The following is a 21,938-nucleotide window of genomic DNA, read 5'->3' as shown; positions in this document are numbered from 1 at the left end:
GAAAAGAGAGCTGTGTTCTTGAGGTTTATATTTATTGGTATTTTAACTCTATATCAAAGTCAGCAAGGGGGGGGGGGATATTAGTGTTGCTCCATGCAAGTACTATGCAAGCTAACTGAATAATTCTCAAAGGGGTTGTGTTTAGTGTTGGGCTATAATTTTTTGCTGATTTGGGGAAGTGACAAAAAGACTCTTGAGAAAAATATATTGCGTGATATTCAACACTAGTCCTACTCAGAGTAGGCCTGTTGAGCCTAATGAACATGGCCAGAGATGCCAGGTTGCCTCCTAAGATTGAGGGGGCCTGGTGTGCAGTATGTGTGTATGACATCATGTGTGTGACGTCGCGTCCTCTGGAGGAGACCAAGCATTCTGGCAGAACCAGGCGCTAAAGCTGCAATGCACACGATGTATGCCAGGCCCTGTCAACACAAATATCAAGGGGGCTGAAGACGCATCAGCCCCTTATAGTTGGTATGCCTGAACATAGCTAATATTAATCACTGTGGGCGTTATAGCATTAGACTACAAGACAAATCATGTTGTTGCTTTTTAATCTTTGCATCTGAAATGCATTGAATCTGTATCTGCAAAATTGTGGGCGGGAGGGGGGAGAGGGGGGTACACATGTCTCAAACAGTTTGTGTATAAACAGAAGAATTTGGCGTTAATCCAGCCTATGAAGGCTTTGGAGGTTCTGTTTCTTCTGCAAATATGAGCACAACTCTCACTGACAGTAATGTGTATCCTCAATGCAATAAGTGAATTAAGGGGAAAGCCTACTTGTCAGTAATACTACAGAAGAAAGCAAGATTTCTTACTACTTTTTGAAATAATGCAGTCAGTTCAAATAGTGCTGTTCAGTGTCATTGAAGATAGCAGCGTTCTGAAATCCCCTTCTACCTCCCTACATTTTAAGACTGTAATTTTTGTTGTCTTACAAATAATGAGTCTGACAGGCGGCAAGAGCTGATGCTGCAGGTACTGTATGCAAATCCATTCAGGTGAGCTTCTTCCATTACAAGCTGAGTCTTTATTTTCTTTGTCAACATGTCAAGCCACCTTAATACTGCTGAGGCAGGATAGCGGACTCGATAAAAAAAGTGTAATAGAGTAAAACATTCTCTTGTAGACAAATAATTTATAACAATGGGATTTAGGAACTGACATGCTTCTGATTGGCTTGCAGTAAGATTGGGGAAAAATGAAATTAAAAAAATGCCATTTTGCTTCATCAGCAGAAGAAGAAGATTTGATATGCTTAGATGATAAGAGCATCCCTTTTTTCCTTCTGCCATGTTTTAAATAGAATTACCTACAGAATTCTGTCTTAGAAAAAAAAGCAAATTCATTCAGCTGCATTCAGACATGTTTTTTCTAATCCTCCAGACCATGATCTTGAGGACTGGTTACAGGGAGGTAGCAGTATTGGTCTGCCGTAGTCGAAACAAAATAAAAAATAAAAAACCCTTCCAGTAGCACCTTAGAGACCAATTAAGTTTGTTATTGGTATGAGCTTTCATGTGCATGCACACTTCTTCAGATGAACATGCTACTAAGGTGCTACTGGAAGGAATTTTTTTATTTTTTATTTTGTTTTGAGGACTGGGTAAGGGTATTGGATCAAGTGCTCTTTATTCTCCTTTTCCTCCCTCTCTCACTTGGCTTAATATAACACTTCCTAGATTAATCAAACCATAGTTTGTTCTCATGTCTGAACAGGCAAGCAATGGTGTGAGCGAGCCCTCCAAACCAGTATATATTAGTAAATTCTTGTAGCAGTTGAAATTCAGTACCTTCATTGTAGCATCCTCACATAGCCACACCCCCAGTGAAATTGCAAAAATGCAGGCAACTGTTTTGGCCTATTACTTTCAATACTATACAGTTGTACCTTGGAAGTTGAGCGGAATCCGTTCCGGAAGTCTGTTCGACTTCCAAAATGTTCGAAAACCAAAGTGTGGCTTCTGGAAGCCACGGAGGTCCCGTTGGATGTTTGGCTTCTGTTATGTACTGAGCTGAACCCTAGAACAATAGGATCCAGAATGCAGCAATCTGATTGGTCCTAGAACAATAGGATCCAGAATGCAGCAGTCTGATTGGTCCGCAGGAGCCACTCAATCCAGCTCCAGGTGGAAGTGAATCAGCTACCTGATTGGCCTACAAGAGCAACCAATCAGGCTCCTGGAGGAAGTGAATCTGCAACCTGATTGGCCTACAGGAGTAGCCTGGAATTAGCCTATCATGTGGGGCCCATTGTGTAAATAATGTATATATAGCAGACGTTTTGGGGAAACAGACATTCTTCTTCTTCTTTTGCTACTACAAGCTGAAGAAAGAGCATGAAATTGACACTCCAAGTATATTTCAGCTTCCAAAAGAATGTTCAGAAACCGGAACAGTCACTTCTGGGTTTCAATCGATAGGGAGCCAAAATGTTTGAGAACTGGGCTGTTTGATTTCCAATTTATGACTGTATTTGTATTGTCAGAATGATGATGGCCATGAAATGCACATACTCAAGGAAGCAGGAACAGAAGGTGAGAAAAGGGAAGCAGAGGCAGAAAGACAGGAGTGTGAACACAGAGTAGGGCAACATGCGCAAGAGTGGCAGCAGGGGTAGGGTGGGCGAGAACAGAGTGGTAGCAATGTGGAGAGCAAGGACTGGGTGAGCTGTGTCACATTCATTTAAATATTTAATCCCCAAAACTGATCAGCATAGGAGGAACAAGGCCTAACTAAACCATGTAGGAGCCAACCCTGCCAAGGGCCAGGGGTCTCTCATCTTTCAGCTCCACCCTTCCAGGTGAGTAGGGAGGTCTTCCTGCTCCACTGCTTCCTGGGGCCCCACAACTGAAGACACCAGGAGAAAGGGAGGCTTTAATAGCCCATGCATCAGCCCTACCCTCTCCCCACTGTCATTGCCACGTGTGTCTGGTTGCTTGCCAAGTCCCTCCATTGGGAAAATTGTGTAGTGGTAAATGTCACGGGCTATTGCAAGCTGCATTAATAACCATATTGTATAACTCCACCCCCAGGTCTCAGTCATGGGCAGGCAGGATGCAAACTCTTGTCAGCAAACAGAAGAGGGGAAAAACTGTAGAAAGAATACCAATAAAGTTTGGATTAACCAGGTAGAAAGTTAATATATACGCAAGGTCCAAAATGACATTTATTCCAATGATCTAACCTTATTTTAGAAACATTAAACATTCAAGCTTCAGTTTAAATAAAATAGTTTAATTTCACAGATGGGTAAGATGATGCCTCGATGACATTTCTGTGGTCACAGAAACGGTTCGCGAAGAACTAGGGAACTCTTGTGTTTGTTTTTCTGTCCTGTAACTGAGCCCTCCACGGAAGCATACCTTGTAGCAATATTGGGTCTCATGTATAGGATAATAATGCAATATCAGCAGTTTGGAAACGCAGTGTAATTGGATTCACACACTGGAACGAACTAACAATGTCACTGGGGACAAGGAGCAATCATATTAAGCAATGTTCATTAGAACATAAAATGACTGGGGTTTTTGTTTAAATTATCGAATACTTGTGATATAGTAGAAGAGCTGGTGCTTAGTTGAGATACTCAAGTCTATATTAATCCATTTTGGATTACTCTTGTTTACATGTGCATACAAGAATATTTCCCCATGATATTTGCTTATTCTTTTTTGGCAATGCACTCTCTCAGTCTCTGTGATTCTTCCCAACAGAATTAGTTATTTGTAGCTTATTTATTTACTTAAGAACATTTAAAACCCACTTAACTTTAATTAAAAAAAAACTCCAAATGGCATACAAAACTCAATAGATAAAAAAAACATATACAAATATTAATCCCCATATCTTTATAACAATGGATAAAATGCAAATCAACATTTACAAATATAGGTCCCAGCTTCAAGCAAATTCAGAGGTCAGAGCATAGACCAGTTGAAATAAATAAAACAGCAAAATAAATTTCAGCAAAATGGAAATGTTTATACTTTATAGAATAGAATTTTGTATTTTTGCAAACCATTTATTTACTTATGTGATTATTTATCAAAATATTTATATACTATTGTATCATAAAAATATATTACAGTGGTTTACAACAATATAAAAACATAAAACCAAACTTGCATGTGGCAGGTGCAGTTTTGACTACACAAAACACATTCCCCCACACTTGGTGAATACGTAATTATTTATACTTTTTATCAATAGAGCATGGTGCAGAACCTTTCGCACTCCCAGTGTTAATTAACAAAGTTTGTAGACCTCTTGATAGTAAGAAAACCTATACGGTTTACAAAAATACAAAATTGAAAGTTAAAATTCTTGTTAAAAACAGTTTAAACAGGTATTTAAAGGGATTCAAAAGATGATTAAAATCAACAGTAGCTAGAAAGATAACACAATTAACTCCTTCATGTTCGGATAGGCTTGCCTGAACAAAAGCCTTTTAAGTAGGCACTGAAAAGAATACAGCAAAGATGCCTGCCTGATGTTCTTAGGCAGGAACCCAGGAATTCCAAAGTGTAGGTGGTCCCACACTGAAAGAACAGTTTCTTACAAAAGCAAAATGAATATTGATGCCTATAAAAGTGCCAGTTTTGCAGATATAAATGGTTGAGAGGGCATATATGGGGTAATCCTGTAAGTAAACTGGTTCCAAGCTGTTAAGGACTATATACTAATAGTAATATCTTGAACTTGACCTGATAGTTGTTAAACTCTAACTCAAATCAGCCCCAGACAGCATGGCCAATGACCAAGGATAATGGGTGTTGAAGCCCAACAACATCTGGAAAGCCACAGGTTGACCACCCATCAACTTTTCTCTTTTTTGTCATCTGTCAGGTAGGATTTAAGCAGCAATACTCTATTTTTGCCCAGTGGAAAAGACCTTCATTAGCACCCCTTTTATCAGTGTATGTTGGTTTGTGTTGGCGTGAGGAGCATCAGATCTAAGCTCCAAAATACCACTTGGTTCACTGTTCTGGAATTGAGTCCGTTTAGAACTGTGAGACACCAAAACCATTTTACCAGGGCTAAGATTAAATGGCTCTCACCTCTAAATAGTGCTTACCAATTGTCTCCACTGGAGACCACTTTTCACAACAGCTGTTGCCAGGAGCCCACAATGCCTTCAAGAAGTTAAGTGAAGCTACTCTGTATGTAAATAACGCTCTGGCAAAATGACAGAGGAATTAAGAGGGAAGGGAGAAAAATGTGCGGTGTTTCAGCTGAGATTTGCAAGGAAATGACAGGTCATTGAGATGGAGAGGTATGAAACAGCTGCTCCAGATGGCAAGAGATGCAGAGAAGAAAACTCCTGGGTCAAAGTGGACAAAGTTTTTGTGCAGGGAGCCTGCTGGCACTGAATGAATAGAGCTGGCAGGAAAATTGATGGTGGAGGATACGGAAAGGAGACCATGATAAATTAAGGCAATGAGGTTTTGTTCTTTTTCTAAAATACAGGATGTGTCTGAGAACACATTGCTCTAGGATGTCCTCATAACCTGTTTTGACTGGTGTGTGGAGGACATACGTTATAATGCAAGATCTGTTATATTGCGAAGATTAATGCAAGGAAGTGCAAAATGAGTAAGAATGAAATAGTCTTTCGGTATTCTGCACTCTGATGTAGGACAGTGGTTTTCACATTTTCCTCACCTTCAGGGCACATTGTCCACTAAGAAAGCCATGGAACCCCTGCTCCTTTAAGAGCAGGGGTAGCTAACCCCCTTTCCAGATTTTGTTCAACATCAACCCCTGTCTTTCTTGTCCATTGACTATGCCGGTAGTTGGAGTCCAACAGCACTTGGACAGCCCCAACTATCAAAGTTGTGCATCAAAGTTGTGAACTGGGCTACAAATGCCATTAAATATGAGACATTCCAAAGGGTCTGCCTACACTCGCATTGTAACTGTATGTTGCATAAGATCAGAAGTCAAAAGGTGAATTGTCCTTCAGGGAAGCATGTCTTCTGTTCTTGGTAACCTCATTGAAGAAACCGCAATAAGCTTAAAAAAAACTCCTAGATTACAGTAGGGATTTTCAGTGGTGGCCAGATGCAAAGGAATGAATCACTCCCTAATTTTTTGTAGTTATGTAGAAGGGTTTTCTGTAGGTGAGACTTTCCTTGGTCCTGTTCCTATCAAGGTTTCTGCTTCAGTACATATGCTATGTTGTTCTCTGTATCTGGCCACACTATGGTTCATCATAAAGTGAAATATGCTCTGTTGGTTTCAGTGAAATTTGGTAATTAGTCTTAGGATCATAGGTTACACCTTCAACCATTCTGATGACAGATTTAGGATCAAAAACACAATGCTGCAAATTTTAAGACAGATAACACTACTGTACATGGACCTCAATGGGACGCAGGTGGCACTGTGGTGTCAGTGTTCCATTGCGCCAGAAGCAGCTTAGTCAAGCTGGCCACATCACCTGGGTATACTGCGGAGTGGACAAACGCTGGCTCCCTCAGCCTGTAAAGTGAGATGAGTGCTGCAACCCCAGAGTCGTTCACAACTGGACTTAACTCTCAGGGGTCCCTTTACCTTTTTACATGGACCTCAGCATTGTATCAGCAGAGCAATGTAGTTCAGCGTTCTATGCCAGCTGTACTAATTGTAATTAAATGTGGTCACATGTCCACCATCTCAAAAGCAAGGAATTCAGGATCATGATAGGCAGTTACAGTGCAACTTACATGCAGCGTAGCAGGGTAGACTTGTAGGATGCTGCTGTAGCTATGCTGTCATAAACCACACTCCCACCTGTTGTTGATCTTGCCAGCTGCTGTATCTTTTATTGCAAATTTATGTTCCCTAATTGTCATTTTCAGGAGCCATCCTAGCTAACCAATCTGTTATAGTTTGTAAGGTTATTACCTCCGTCTCCTGGCTGCATTCCATTTTGGATTACTTATATCATGCCTACCATAATTTCTGCAAATCATTTTTTGTTGTTGTATGGTCAGACATCCTCCTTATTTTGCCCTAAAGTATATTGAACCCTTGCCAAGCATCGTTAACAAATTTCTTGGCTTGCTCATAAACAGGTGGCTGTGCTGAACTGCAAACTAAATTCATGCCTTTGAATTATCAGCAAAACGTGTCTTCATGCATTGCGTCCTGAATCTCTGCACCGTTCATATATAGTACTGTTCTTAATTATTTACATGCCTTCTTTCTAGGGGCAATATTTGATGAATCTGCAAAAAAGGATGAGGAGGTATTTCGCATGGCAGTTTCTGATCTCAACCAGAATGATGAAATCCTACAGACGGAGAAAATCACAATTTCTGTGAATTTTGTGGATGGCAACAACCCATTTCAGGCAGTTCAAGAAGGTAGGCTTTCTGAGGGTGGCATATTTTACTGCTTGTATTTTGGTATAGATTCATACTTCTGGAATGTGGTCTCCTTAATAATCTACATTCAAGCTAAACATATGCATTGTTGACTCATGAACGTTTTTTATTTATAAAATAGCAGAACATGGAAATTGGCTTTGGTTTCGGGATGGCAAGTTGTGAACTGGCCACTGGTTGGATTCCATGCAGCAGGTCAAACTGATAAGGTGTTTCTTGTTGACTAGCGTCAAAATTATGATGACCTGGAGTAGCAAATCTTGCTTTCATTCATGTTATTCAATTAGGGAATGTAGAGGAATCTGACAGAATTACGGTAGTTCTCTTAGTCTATAGAAATTGGCTTTGTCTTACTGTGAGAAAAAAAGATTCATTTCCCATGTTCTCTTAACATATATATGGGTCAAATGTTAGCATATATTGATCACCAAAAATATGAATGTAGGACTTATTAAAATGAATGTTTATTTGTACATGTTTTATATTTTTGTTAGAAGATGTGAAGTTTTAACTAGTGCTTGAATTTCGGAGGAAGAGGGGGCAAAGAGGGTTTGTCTCTTTATGTCTTATGATAGCTTTGCTAGCCATTGTTTTAGGCGGGTGTTGGGGGTCTACTGCAGACACAGGGTCTCATTAATTCAGTATTTCAGTCACTGGTTTATAACGGATAGACTGATGACTATCTTTCACAAGGGGCGATAGCTAAGGGCTCTGATCCATTATGTGGATCATAGTATCTAGCACACAGGAATTGCTTGAGAGTATCCACCTTTTATAGTTGGTGGAATGTGTTTCCATTAATAGATTCAGTATAAGTGTGTGTTGCTGTATTTCTGTTTTTGTATGGGCATGGTCATAGGAAGCTTTACAGATAACACTGGTGGATCGCTTGGAAAATCAATCTACCTGTTCTCAAGTAATTGTTATTAATGTTGTGCTTTGTAGCCATGATTGCTTTCTTATTTCAGCCAGTGGGTTGTATCCAATGCTAGCTGTGCTTGGAGTGGACCCATTGAAGTTAATGCACACGACTAATTTAGGGTAATTAATTTCAACGGGTCTACTCTGAGTAGGATTTAGTAGGCTACAACCAATACGTTTTATTCACCAACTGATGTTTTGTGAGAAGAGCTCCTTGAAAAACAGCAGTACTGTATGTTTCAAGACTTATTTTCAACAAAATAGGCACATCAGGCAAATGCACTTAAACAGTTCTTCCAAGTAACAATTTTGTTGTTGAGCTTGTATCTTTGTACAGTTATCAGTGGCTGATTATGATTATCATAGCTTTCTTTTGACATCCATTGTTGGTAAGTGTGACAATTTGCCAATTATAGCAAGACTGAAATTGGTACTACAGTTGGTTTTCTCAGAATATTGGATTTAGGTTCTTAGGGACCATTATTACATGCTTGAATTATTGTGTTTAAGCATGTATTTCTATGAAAAGGAAGTAGGGGTTAGCTTTGTGACTGGAAGCTGGATAGCTTGTACTTCTCTTTGGATGTTTCTTAGGATTTAAAATTGAAATTCAATAAGCTGTTAAGGAAAGGAAATGTTTGATGGGGTGAAGTCTCTCTACCAGCATACATGGGTGGGAAAACTCCAGTTATTATATTAAGATTGCATTTAAGAAAGTATTTAGTAATACTGAAGCCATTGGGTTCTCTCACTGAGGGGATCTGATCCAATCTTCTACTGAAAGCTTCCTAAATCTTACTAACTTTCTTAAACTGTAATGCCTTTTAATGAGTATTTAGATATCCTTCTTAATCCCCATTGTAGTTGCCTTCTGAATTTCAAAAAGGTGGCACTCTTTCAGGTTTTGGTTTAGGAGAAGAGAGATTTCAGAAAATATTTCAAACAAGGATTTCACACAGAACATGACAAATACCTGCTCTTGGGTGTAATCCAGATTAAATGGTGAAATGTGCATTCGCCCACACACCCAGGAATGAAATCTCAAGAGACGAGAACCCATATTGGTAAACCAATATGAAACTCACCTGCTGCAGGCATATTCAAGTTGCATAGACAAAAGGATAAAGACCCTCTGGATCTTTACCTGAGCAAGCCTACCCAGGTTAGCTGCCCAGTACCCATCCTTAAACTGATGTGAACCTTTCATTGCTAGCTCATCATGGTGAGCTAAAGGGCACCTGTTTGCCCATCCTACCCAGCTGTTCAGTGTTTGGAAGCATGACCCCCCAGACTCCAAGGGAATTATACCAATGCAATCCTGTTGAACTGGTCAGCAATGTTACCAGTGTTGGTTAAATATCTGAGAGTGCCTCAGAGGTGAATGTGGTGTTTTACACCTCTGCTCACATTGACTGCCTAGTGCCACAGGCAAATATCAAATCACTCAGCTTTTGGGGGGCTTAACAAACTCAACGCCAGGGGTAAAGCTCTGGCCATACAAGATTCTGAATGAAGTCACGTAGGTGCAGCCATCATTCTGTTAGTGGGGGTGGGGGGACACCTGGAATCTGAATACAAGATTTGGACAGCAGGGAGTTTTGTCATGCAAGATCACAGCCCGGTATTAGGCCACTTCAGATAAAGCCCTCACTCATTAAAAAGTATGTGTTGGGGGCCACTTCAGATAAAGCCCTCACTCATTAAAAAGTATGTGTTGGAGCATATTCTCACTACTGATACACATGCTGACCACGTGTTTGGGGCGTGACTACTGATGTACAGGCAAGCCTGCGATGAATAATGATTCCCTTTGCACGCATATTCTTTTGTGTTTCACACAGCAACTGAACAGATGGCAAGGGTGGTACTGATGGGTCAATCCCCTCCACCCAATGTATGAGGGACCTTTGTTTGTATACCTTTTAAAGGGCTTTTGTTGGGGGCAAGGAGTTCCATGTTTTCATGACCTTTCAGATGCTGAGTTCATACATGAAGCTCAACACATGTGCTCAAACTAATAGCTATGAAGTAGTGGAAATGCAGTGGGACTAAAAGCTTTTAACATACTGTGGGGTGTTTTAACCACATAATATTAGACAAGAAGCCAAAAAATGCTGCAAATGTGGTGCTGGTAGAACCCACTGCCTGTTGGATCTCAGTACACATGGTTGCTGGTTGCCATAATAGTTGTTACCAAGCTCAACTTCTGCCAACAGCAGCAACAAAAAAAGGTTAACCGCATATGCTTCCATAAAAAGTACTGCTGAAATTCTGTGCAATTCTAATTAATTCCAGTGGGATCTGCAAATGAGATATTGATGGCTTCTACAACATTCCTTACTTTGATAGCAGAAATAATAACCTTATACCTAATTATGAACTAGTCCTAAGTCACTCTGTATGAAATTTTGTAGGTAAGTGTAATTGTATTTCTCAGACTCCTGTCTCTCTATTTCATCAAGTGGTCATCCTTTTCAGTCTCCTTGTATAAATTATTATGGTACCCTGAGGCTTCCTCCATATAGATCTCAGGGTAACTGGCGAATACTTCTCATTTGATTTATGAAACTTCACTTACAAAGGTGAGTCATATTTTTTCCTCCCCAAGACTGGGGAAGAGATATCTTGTAAGTAAGACTAGATGTGGCCTCAGGAGACAACTGCATGTATTATAGAGTGCTGAAATATAAGATTCAATTGGTTTTAATAATAAAAGAATTCCCTTTAGCATAAAATATTATGGAGAAGTCCTGAAGTTAACGTGGGTCTGCAGATGCTGACCCACATGTTCCAAAAATCCACTGAAAAAAAATTCTAAAGCTGTTACATAGGTCTATAAGAAATATGTGCTGCTGTGGCAAGAAGGTAAAATGCATTTCCATGTGCTCTGGCTTCCATCACGGTGTTCCATTGCACCAGAAGCGGTTTAGTCATGCTGGACACATGATGTGGAAAGCTGTCTATGGACAAACGCTGGCTCCCTCGGCCTGAAAAGTGATATGAGCGCCACAACCCCATAGTTCCCCTGACTGGACTTAACTGTCCCGGGTCCTTTACCTTTTTACCTATTAGAATGGATTTCTCTGGTTATGATAGACATAACCATACAAATTCTGTCCCAATAGAAGAACACAGCTTGGAAACAAATATAGAACCCACAATCAAACCTTAGGCATGCATACATACATAATTTTATTTTATGTCACCTTTCCACAGTTCAAAACATGCTCAAGACAGCTTATGACATGGAAAAATATAGAGCTACAACCTAACAAAAGTAGTCATAAACAATAAATAAAGCATTAAAAAACGTACAACCCAACAGAACAGTTTCCTTATAAGTCACAACAAAATATAAAAGAAGGATACAAAAAAACCAACATCATCAACAACTCCTCAACTAAGCCCCGCAAACAACCCCCCCCCCCAGCCCGAGAGTGTGTTCTGCAATCCCAGCTTTTGTATTTTGAATCAGTCGGGAGATGGAAAAAGGCCTGTAAGACAGGGAGCAGGTCTTCTAGGACTTCTAGGACTGACAGGCATGTTTACTTGGAAGTAAGCCACATTTCCCTTAATTACCTAATAAGTCATTTGGTATACCCACGGTTTCTGTTTCTTCTGCAGAAATTGTCATTTAGGTTTTCCTAGGAGGAAAGAGAGAGACAGACAGAAACTGATAAATAATCAAATTGCACCTTTTCTGGAACATAGGGACCTGCCTCGGGTTCCATCAGACTATTTGTTCATGTCGCCCAGTATTGTTTCTTGTAATTGGACACAGATCTCCAGGGTTTTCACATCATCAGTTATCTACGGAATGGAAAACTTTAAAACAATGTAAAAAGTAATTAATTGTGTACCATTGTGGACTCAAAGCCAACAACAATGATGTGAATTAATACCAATTAAATTTACTTAACTAATTTCCATTCCTGACCACAGAGGAACAGAAATTTCTGCTTCTTTTTTCCATTTTCATTGGAAGTCGACCACACAAAACTGAAGGCAACCCAACAAATTTTCAGGGACCAGTTCCCGCAAACCAAGGATATGGAACCAAGAAAAAACAGCATACTTTCTCTTTCCACCTTTGTGAATGTCAGAGGTGATTTAAAGAAGATCTTAAGACACCTAAGTGGATGCCAGCCTCTTCACAACAGTGTTATTGGTTGTCCCTTTGGTGACAGCACTCCCCATTCCCTCCGAATCTGGGTTGTCATATATCATTGTCCGTCTTGTTTCTTGCTTCACAGCATCAGTCATGGAGTATCTCTGCAAGGCTTAGTACTGCCTGAGGCATTGCTTACACCTGGATAGCTGTTTGTTCCATTCAGTGGATTCAGCAAAGAGGCACCCTCGTCAACAGCCTCTGCAAACCTCTGGCTTTCAAATCCTTCAGAGCTTCAGCTCTGTCAGCTTGAAGCTCTGATCTCATAAATTGGACTTGCCACACTTGCCTTCTTTGAGCCTTTCAAGGATGCGTCCTGACAGTAAATTTCAGTGCGAGAGTTTTCTGTCGTTTATATTGTTGACTTTGAAAAAGTCCTTTTATTTCTGTCTTTATGATGTGCTCCTCAAGAGTTTGGCAAACAAATATCAGCCTTTTTGATAAATGCATTCAAATACTTGCATAAATAGTTTCCTAAATCTTGGAGAGGCCTTGCAAACACATTTTTACAGGGGCCTTGTTCTTCTCCTTCTCACTCCTTAGCAGGCCTGATCCACACCTCTAAAGGGGGATGGTGAAGAATCACAGGGGGCAGCAGACCCTTGCCACTGCCACTCACTTGCTTGTCCACTTGAATGACTGAGCAAGTGGTGATGGTGGAAAGGAACAATCCCTCTCTTTAGCAGAAGGGGGACCTGTGACCCTCCAGATATTCTTAGACTTCAACTCCCATCATCCCTGAGCACTGACCAGACTAGTTGCTGCTGAGAGTTGGAGTCCAACAATATCTGTAGGACCACAGGTTCCTCCATCCCTGCTGTTGATGGTATAACCCCCTCTCATACTAGAACAAAATGGCAGGTGAGCAAGTTCGGTTGTCTGCTCTCCCCATTCTGCACTTGCCTGTTTGCTTAGGCCTGCAAGCAAATGGTAACTTTGCCACCTGCTACCTGTACCTCAGTCTCTGTCCTGTGGAGCAGGTTCTTAAACACCCCCCCAAAAAAAAAACCTGTTTCCATCTCTTTAGTCCTGTTAAAGTAACACGTAAATAAGACACATAAACAGAATTCATAACTGTATTATCTATTCATTAAGATCTATTCATATCAGATCACAGCTGGCTTAGGGTGAAACTGGAGCTGAGTGACACTGGGCTATGGGCTCATGCCCCTAAGGGGCTATCAAGAACTGCTGACCAGAGTCCTCTGTGGTGAGCTGTGTCGCTACAGCTTTTTAGTGGAGAACCTTTTGACCTGATTCAATCCAGGCTGACAGTTGCCTCCTTCTGGTCAAGAAGGGCACTTGGTCTCTGTGGAATCTTGCTTGAGTAACAAGGTTGATCTGAACTCTACCAAGTCTTGCATTTCTGGTCTTGCTTTTCGGTACTGAGTCCTGGCTTGTTCGCTGTGGGTTAAACCACAGAGCCTAGGGCTTGCCGATCAGAAGGTCGGTGGTTCGAATCCCTGTGACAGGGTGAGCTCCCGATGCTCGGTCCCTGCTCCTGCCAACCTAGCAGTTCGAAAGCAAGTCAAAGTGCAAGTAGATAAATAGGTACCACTCCGGTGGAAAGGTAAATGGCGTTTCCGTGCGCTGCTCTGGTTTGCCTGAAGCAGCTTAGTCATGCTGGCCACATGACCCAGAAGCTGTATGCCAGCTCCCTCGGCCAATAAAGCGAAATGAGTGCCACAACCCCAGAGTCTTCCATGACTGGACCTAATGGTCAGGGGTCCCTTTACCCTTTACCTCAGGGGTCCCCAAACTAAGGCCTTGGGGCCAGATGTGGCCCAATCACCTTCTAGATGTGGCTCGCGGACGGTCTGGGAATCAAAGTGGACCTAATGGTCAGGGGTCCCTTTAGCTTTAAAGCGAAATGACTGCCACAACCCCAGAGTCATCCATGACTGGACCTAATGGTCAGGGGTCCCTTTACCCTCACCTGATCCTGATAGCTTTTCAATCTGGACTCCTAATTCCTTGGTCGTATTTTACAGCCCAGCCCTGATGGTTGTCACACTGACACCATACATTTAATGCACATAAGAGTGCTGGGAATTGCTGCAGTTCCCAGGATTCCTTGAGGGTGTGGATGTGACAGTGACACTTTGTTTGGATTCATCTGGAAACCCATGATGTACTTTTGTTGCAATGCAGTGGTACCTCGCAAGACGAATGCCTCGCACAATGAAAAACTCGCTAGACGAAAGGCATTCGCTAACGAAAGGGTGACTCGCAAGACGAATTTTTCTATGGTCGTGCTTCGCAAGACTAAAATTTCAATGCATTCCTATGGGAATTAAATTCCTATGCATTCCTATGGTCGTGCTTCGCAAGACGAATTTTTCGCAATACGAAACGACTCGCAGAATGAATTAATTTCGTCTTGCGAGGCACCACTGTGCTTTGATTGTAGTCAGTTTAATCAAAGTATTTCACAACAAACCAATATGCCAAAACCAATGACCAAGGCCCCTTATACTCATTCTGCAATTTCCTCTGTGTCTCACTTTGCTATAAATAATTGCAAATGTCTTATGCTTGGCAAGTGTGAAGAATAGTGCTGGTCTTATAATTTGAGCAGATACTGACTGCATCCTCTGTCAAGTTGGTATTAAAAAACAAACAAACAAACAAACAACTTGCCCTGGCTAGGGAAGAGTATACGGCAGTGAGCCATAGCAAAAATATTTTATTTTGGGCACAGCGTAGCAGAGGTTTGATGGGAAGAGGGATATGTGAAGGTTACAGCCAGGATTTCATTGAAGGAATAAAGAAATTATTGCCTGGTAGATACAGCTCTTCCACTTGTTTGGGCACTTGAAGTGATGTGATAAGGTGGTCCTTTCCAGTTTTTCTGATTGCCATGGAATCCTGCTAAATGTCTGCCAGATGCACCAAAGGCCTAGATTCTGCCCCACCACCTCCACCACCCGATGCTTATTGAAGCATTGTTTATTAACTGGGGCATGTTCAGGTTGATATTAAACCTTTATAGTACTGTACCACAGTTCTTCACTGCCTTTCAGTTTCATTTCAATTCCACTTTCTTATTGCATAATAAAATGGTCTGATGTCCCACCCTGTCCCAATGCAGTTCCATGGGGCACTTCATACATAGCCCTGTCTAAAATTCTTGGTGGACTGCAATTGCAACCCATTGTTTTGTTTTCAGTGCTGTTTGGTAAGCAGCTGATACTGTTGAAGTCCTAGGACATGGGCATTGTGTGACTAGCACCCCATAAACATTACTCCAGTCGGATCAGTCAGTTGGGTGAACTGTGAAGCAGGTTATTAGCTTTTGAAATGGTCTTGAGTTAGAACTGATTGAAGATGATTCAATCTTGGTATGGGATTACAATGTTCTGTTTCTAATGAATGCGATTCTTGCTGCCCTTCTATGTGAACAGCTATAGATTCTGGTTAATTGCATTTTCTATTGTTTTGGGGGGGAAATCTAATCCAGGTTGTTTCATCTTTAACTTTTTTTTTTAACAATTCACCATCTGAAATAGCCAACAATTTCCTTTGATAAATTCAAAGCAGTATTGTTTTACTTTTCTTTTAAGAGAGCTACATGAATTCAGACCCATCTAAATCATTTCTGTAGTGTGCTGATGGCCACAGACTTTGCACAGATCTGGGAAAGAAATATTTAAGGGAATGAGTAATGTGGGATCTCCAAATTTAGTCACCTTGCACTAACACTTTGGGTGGTAATCAGTTAAGCTTTGCACAGAGTATACACATTGAAATTAATAGACATAACTTAATCATGTTAATTTCAGTGGGTCTGCTCTGAGTAAAACCTAAATGAATACCACCCATAGCCCCAGATCCTTACCTCCCCTCCCCTCCCCCAAAAGAAAAATTGTCTCTGGTAGTCAGAGTGAAGTATTATGTGGGGGGCAAAGAGCAAGTCCATTATTATTTGTACCTCATTGGTATGAGCTGTGTAATGAGTATGTTTCCTTGCAATCCACATGATTTCTGTCAGGCTGATCATTTAGCTTTAATAAATGAACTTTATCTACATCTTTCGCTTATCCAGTTTCATTTCATTTACTCCTGGTAACCCCATATCAAAGTGATGATTAAACTGATATTACCTGTTATTAATCATCCTGATGGTACACATTGTCTATTTCAACATTCATTTAACTAAATGAATTAATATTACAAACAATAAATGAAGGCTGCAGTCCTGTGAATTCTTCGCTGTAAATAAGCAGTGCCATTGTATTCATAAGCATGAACAGGATTGATTACACTACATAAACATAAGAGCATGAGAAGATCCTGCTGGATGAGACCTATGGCCCATCCAGATGCCTCTGGGAAGTCCCCCTAGCAGGATCCAAGTAGAAGAGCACTATCTCCTCCTGTGCTTTTCAACAACTGGTATTCAGAAGCATTGCTGCTTATATCTATTTCAGTATGGCACCTTCATAGATATATACATAAGCTATCTTTCCTACTTACAATTTTGCAATTCATCCGCCTCTCCTGTTCTGTTTCTTTGTGATATGGAATATCTTCAACAACCAATATTCATGCAGACTTTTGCAATTTTATTGTCCCAAGCCAAAATTCCACTAAAAGTACCAGAGGTCTAATGAAAACTGGAGCCTTTTGTAATTTTGATCACAAGGAATAGGCCTACTATTACTAATGGAGCCTTTCATAATTTCTAGCACTATCTATGTGGTCAGACGTGAAGTGCATGTTGCAGAAAACAGCAGTGTGATGTGGTTTAATTCCGTGAATGAGGGGATAATAAGCCATAACTCTTCAGAGACAGAGCCCAGAGTGAATTATGAAGGTCATTTCCTTAGGTGTTGAAATTAATTGCATTTTAGCCAGGCTTTCTTTATACAGCACCTTACCAAGATTTTATTTTTTTATTAAATATCAATTTATGAAAGACTTCTCTGAACAAAAGGGAGTAGTTAACAAGGACAAATTTGCAAGACAGGCAAGTGCCTTATTAGAAGACTAATCATATCTTAAAGAACATAACCTGTTTGCATTTTAAGGAAACTCCTGGTATTGAATTGCCATTTTAATTGTATAACTAAATGTCAATGTGATCTCAGCCCAGGTGATTATTCATCCCTCTGAAGCAATCTTTGATGATTATTATCATATTAAACTAAATGCAATGGCTTTAAATCCTAATTCTTATAAGATGAACAGGGGACCTGGACCGTAAGTGTCCATGAAATAACTCAAAATCCACAAGAAGTTTCTGCCAGCAAAAAAAGGGGGGGGGGGTTTACTCTCATGCCATCTCCCATACTGCTCCAGAGATTTAGCTTAAAACAGATTGTGGGGGTGGGGCAGACAGGTTGCTGTAGATGAAAGGGGGATAGGCTAAAGTTACTCCCCTCTGCTTTTTATGGGGTTATCCTATGAACAGAACTCAACTCGGCTCCTAGCAAAAGCCTAGTTAGCACCTAAGCTGTGGCATCTATGGAGAACCAATCAGTTTGCATGGTTCTCCATCTTCAGCAACATTTCCATTTGTGATCTGTGCGATGCAGTATTAGTGAAAAGTTTCAGCTTCATGCCTTGGCATCATATAAAGCCAAATCAGAGTGGAGGCATTTCTTCTTGCCCTCACTCTGGAGCCTTGTACAGAAAGAAACAACAACGAGGGATCATAAAGTTTCCAGTCCACATCACTTTTGTATGTATTTGTTCACTTATAAGTCAATTCTAATCTGTTTCTGCATTAATATGTGCTGCTTCTCGAAACATTAATATGTGCTGCTTCTTTAAACAGCACATATGTATTTTTAACACATTCTCAAAAAAATGCACCTTTCTAAATTGAATTGTAATACTTTTTAAAAGCTGAGAACTGTGTAACATTTCTAGAAGTTTGAAACCTAATGGATGAGTTCTGATAGGCACATTAGTCTGGGAGCTGCAGGTCAGGTCAGTATCATATTGAAGTTCACAAAGAATAAGTGTTTCAAGTTCCGTATGAAAGACACTGGTGCCCGCCAGCAACTGGGAGCATGAAATTGAGCTCTTCTACCTGAATCATGAAACAAACAGTGTTGGCAATGACTATGTGATGTTGACAGTTTTGTGAAACTTGACACACACCTAACCAGAACCTCCACTTTCTGCTTGGAACTTTCAGTTCAGCTCTAATAATAATACAAAGTGCTTAATTAGCTGTTTCTTGCCTCATATACATTATCTCAGTAATTCTTTCTTATAGCTATGTAAGGTAGATCAATATTACAGTCCACACTTTATAACTTGGTGGGTGGAGGCCTGATGTGAAGACTACCTAAGCTGTTTAAGACCACCTATTGGTTTTAGATGTCATTATAAACCATGGTTTACCATGATGGAAGTGAGCCTCTGTGAACCTTGGACTTGTATTGCTCTCTTGTTCCTGCGTCATGTTTGGTGTAACCGCAGGGAGGAGGTTCAGAAGCTTCTAAAGTTTTTAATTAATTGCAGATTGTTTCATCTGAATCTATCATACTGCTGTTAATCTTAACTATGCTTTTAAACAAGCCAACTTAAAACTAAAATCGGCTTGTTTCCAAAAATCAGTTAAGATAAACCACAGGTTCTGTGGTTAATCAAGCAACAGAAACATCTCCCCTGTTCAGGTGTGTCAGGGAAGAGTGTGTGAACATGAAAACCTGGTGATCACTGCAGTTCATTCCCAGCACACTATACCAGGCTTCCTCAACCTCGGCCCTCCAGATGTTTTGAGACTACAATTCCCAGCATCCCTGACCACTGGTCCTGCTAGCTAGGGATGCTGGGAGTTGTAGGCCAAAAACATCTGGAGGAGTCTCTAAAGTGCTACTGGAAGGAATTTTTTTATTTTTTTTGTTTTGTTTTCACAATTTGCAAGTTCATGGATTGGATAAAAATTTAATCAGTAACTTCTTGGACAGTTGTGCAGTATCTGTTTTGCTCTTATGGTGCTTTCTTGGTTATAGGTAAGTTGGCTTAGTTATAGTTAAACAAAGGAACAGGTAGAAACAAAATAAAAAATAAAAAACCCTTCCAGTAGCACCTTAGAGACCAACTAAGTTTGTTCTTGGTATGAACTTTCGTGTGCATGCACACTTCTTCAGATACCAAAGGTACAGGTGTTGAGTTTACTGCAAGTGTAAGAATTCTTCTGTCAAAGTATTTTGCATGAATTTAGTTGAAAGATGGTTAGCTTTGAACTTTGTCTATGGAGAAATCAAAAGTGTTTTATTTATCTTGGTTACCCAGAATTTATAACTCCAGGAGGCTTGGAAATGCTTATGGAGTGAAAAATCCAAGAAGTGTCCCAAAGGGAAAGGAGGGGAACTATTTTTAACTAAATCAGAAGTTAACACCTTCTGTGAGCTGACCTTTTAAGCACCTCTTCTAAGCATATGTCAAACCATTCACAGTCTAGAACATTTTGTGTAATGACAGGAGGTCAACCACATGCTACTTCTGTGGAAGGCAAAGTTATCGTAGGGCACTCATTTTAACTTGCCCTTGCCTGCCATGGCAAGATTTAAATCTTCATTAATCACCATCTAAAGGCTAATTACCACAGCGAACACAGCAGCCCATTAAACACTCTTACTGTAGCATGCAGTTCAGCAACGCAGTCTGAGAGCATAGCATTTAAGCATGCAAAATGTATAATTTAGTTTTCAGTTTGGTAAATTTTACCAATTCAATCACATTGATAATGACTTTTTTAAAACAGCAGCAGCAGCAGCAGCAGCAGCAAACCTTTCATTTCTGAAAGCAGCAGAAATAGTCCCTTGGTGACAATGAAATCCTTGTGGTCATTGCCACATAAGATTTGTATGCATATTTTCGGACATGATACCATTAAGGCATTCTTAGAAAACCCTCCTTCTTTCACTTAATGTGTTTTACAGCCAGATCCAATGCATGATAAGAGGAAAGTAAGTCTCATAAAGTTCCACTGAACATTTTTTTTATTGATATGCCACCTTTCAGCCTGAAAAGCCCACAAGATGGCTCACAAAGAATAAACATGCAAATGCAAACAGTACAAATGATAAAAATTCAAAACAAAACCTTAACATTTTAAAACAAAATTCATTATTTTTTTCTGCCACAAAGGCAAGGACCATTTCCCACAATAAATGTTAGGAGAGAGCAAAAATAAATACTTATCCAGCTCCTCCCCCTTTCGAGGGTCTTTTAAAAATATAGATATTTTTGTAACAATCTGCAAATGTTTATGTTTTATAATTTCTTATTGTAAATCTGATGTGAATCTATCAATAAAAGGTATTAATGTCTGTATATTTAATTTTAGCAACAATCAGTTCCTTTACTTGCAATCTCTAGTTCTTTCTTAATATAGTAAAGTGAGTTCCAATTGCTTAACAATATAGGATTCTTACAAAAAGAGAAGTCTTTTGTCCATCAAAACCGCTAGATCACATTTAGTTCTCATTGCCCTCTGTAACATCTGTTCAGGCTTAACACCTGAGACCAGCCAAAAGTCTGTTTAGATAGGGTGGGAGGAGGGGAAGGTGAGGGAACTCGAGAAAACACCTAGTGCCTATCACAATATAAAGGAATTTACTTCTTTATGGATGTGATCTTAAGTATTTTTTTTCCCTAAGAAATGAGTCCTGTTGTACTCATCATGACTTATTTCTGTATGAAGATGCTTAGAATCAGGATGTAAATGTGGTGGTCTTTTTGAGTTAGCATGCTACTGTGGTTTCAGTCAGATTTGAATTGGGGGGGGGGAATTTGGAATCTTTGTTCCATTGGTTTTCATAATTCCTCCTCTGCATGCAGGACGTTGTGCACCTCCAACTAAACTAAAGAGTTGGGGGGGGGGAGATTTCCATAATAGCATAGACTGGATCTCTGCCTTTTCCGTGACTGGAAAGACCCCTTCTGTTTGCAGAAGGGCAACTGTTTGAATCCTTATGGGAAGATAAGAGAATATATTTAAAGAAACAGAATACTAAAATAATGATTCCATATGAATGCCCCCCATCTTATTCCACAATGAACTTATTTTAAGAAACAAGGTTATGCTCATAAGAGCTTGACTGTAAGGCTAGCAGGGTAAGGTCAGGTGAAGTTTCATCTGAGAAGGAAAAGTTTGGCGGAGGTACAAGACAGTCTTAGTCTGCTTCCAATCTCTTAATCATGGTGGGAGAAGTTTATACATGCATATACTGGACCACTATTTTGGAAAATGGCGGAGCTTTTAGATGACTATATTCACAGCTGGTAAACTACAAGTCACCACGAAGAAAATAATCTCAAATATTATAGTGACATTTTGCTTTCAGGTGCTACAACTAGCTGCCATATTTGCTTTTGGATTATTTTCACTGTTGCCAACATTTCCCCTCCTCTGTTTTTTTATAACTTCATACCATAAGAGACCTTGAGCTATGCCTTCCCATTTCTTTCTGTATATATGATTCCTTGACCCACAGCAATCTGAAGACTGCAAA

The 21,938-nt window shown here is 40.1% G+C and overlaps 1 protein-coding gene across 4 annotated transcripts in view; it reads left to right on the top strand.

Moving 5' to 3' along the window:
• The first annotated feature begins 7,201 nt into the window (after positions 1-7,201).
• GRID2 (glutamate ionotropic receptor delta type subunit 2) overlaps positions 7,202-21,938 on the top strand; it is a 657,599-nt gene continuing 642,862 nt past the window's right edge. For all 4 annotated transcript variants that reach the window (XM_033160571.1, XM_033160569.1, XM_033160568.1 and 1 more), the window contains exon 1: positions 7,202-7,352. In XM_033160571.1, the coding sequence (XP_033016462.1) occupies positions 7,244-7,352 (109 nt within the window). In that variant the 5' untranslated portion in view covers positions 7,202-7,243. The remainder of the gene's footprint in view (positions 7,353-21,938) is intronic.

Source organism: Lacerta agilis, chromosome 9 (assembly GCF_009819535.1).
Source record: "Lacerta agilis isolate rLacAgi1 chromosome 9, rLacAgi1.pri, whole genome shotgun sequence".
Classification (NCBI taxonomy): domain Eukaryota; kingdom Metazoa; phylum Chordata; class Lepidosauria; order Squamata; family Lacertidae; genus Lacerta; species Lacerta agilis.
The sequence above is the reverse complement of the archived record's forward strand: the minus strand, read 5'-3'. Positions and strand labels throughout refer to the sequence as shown.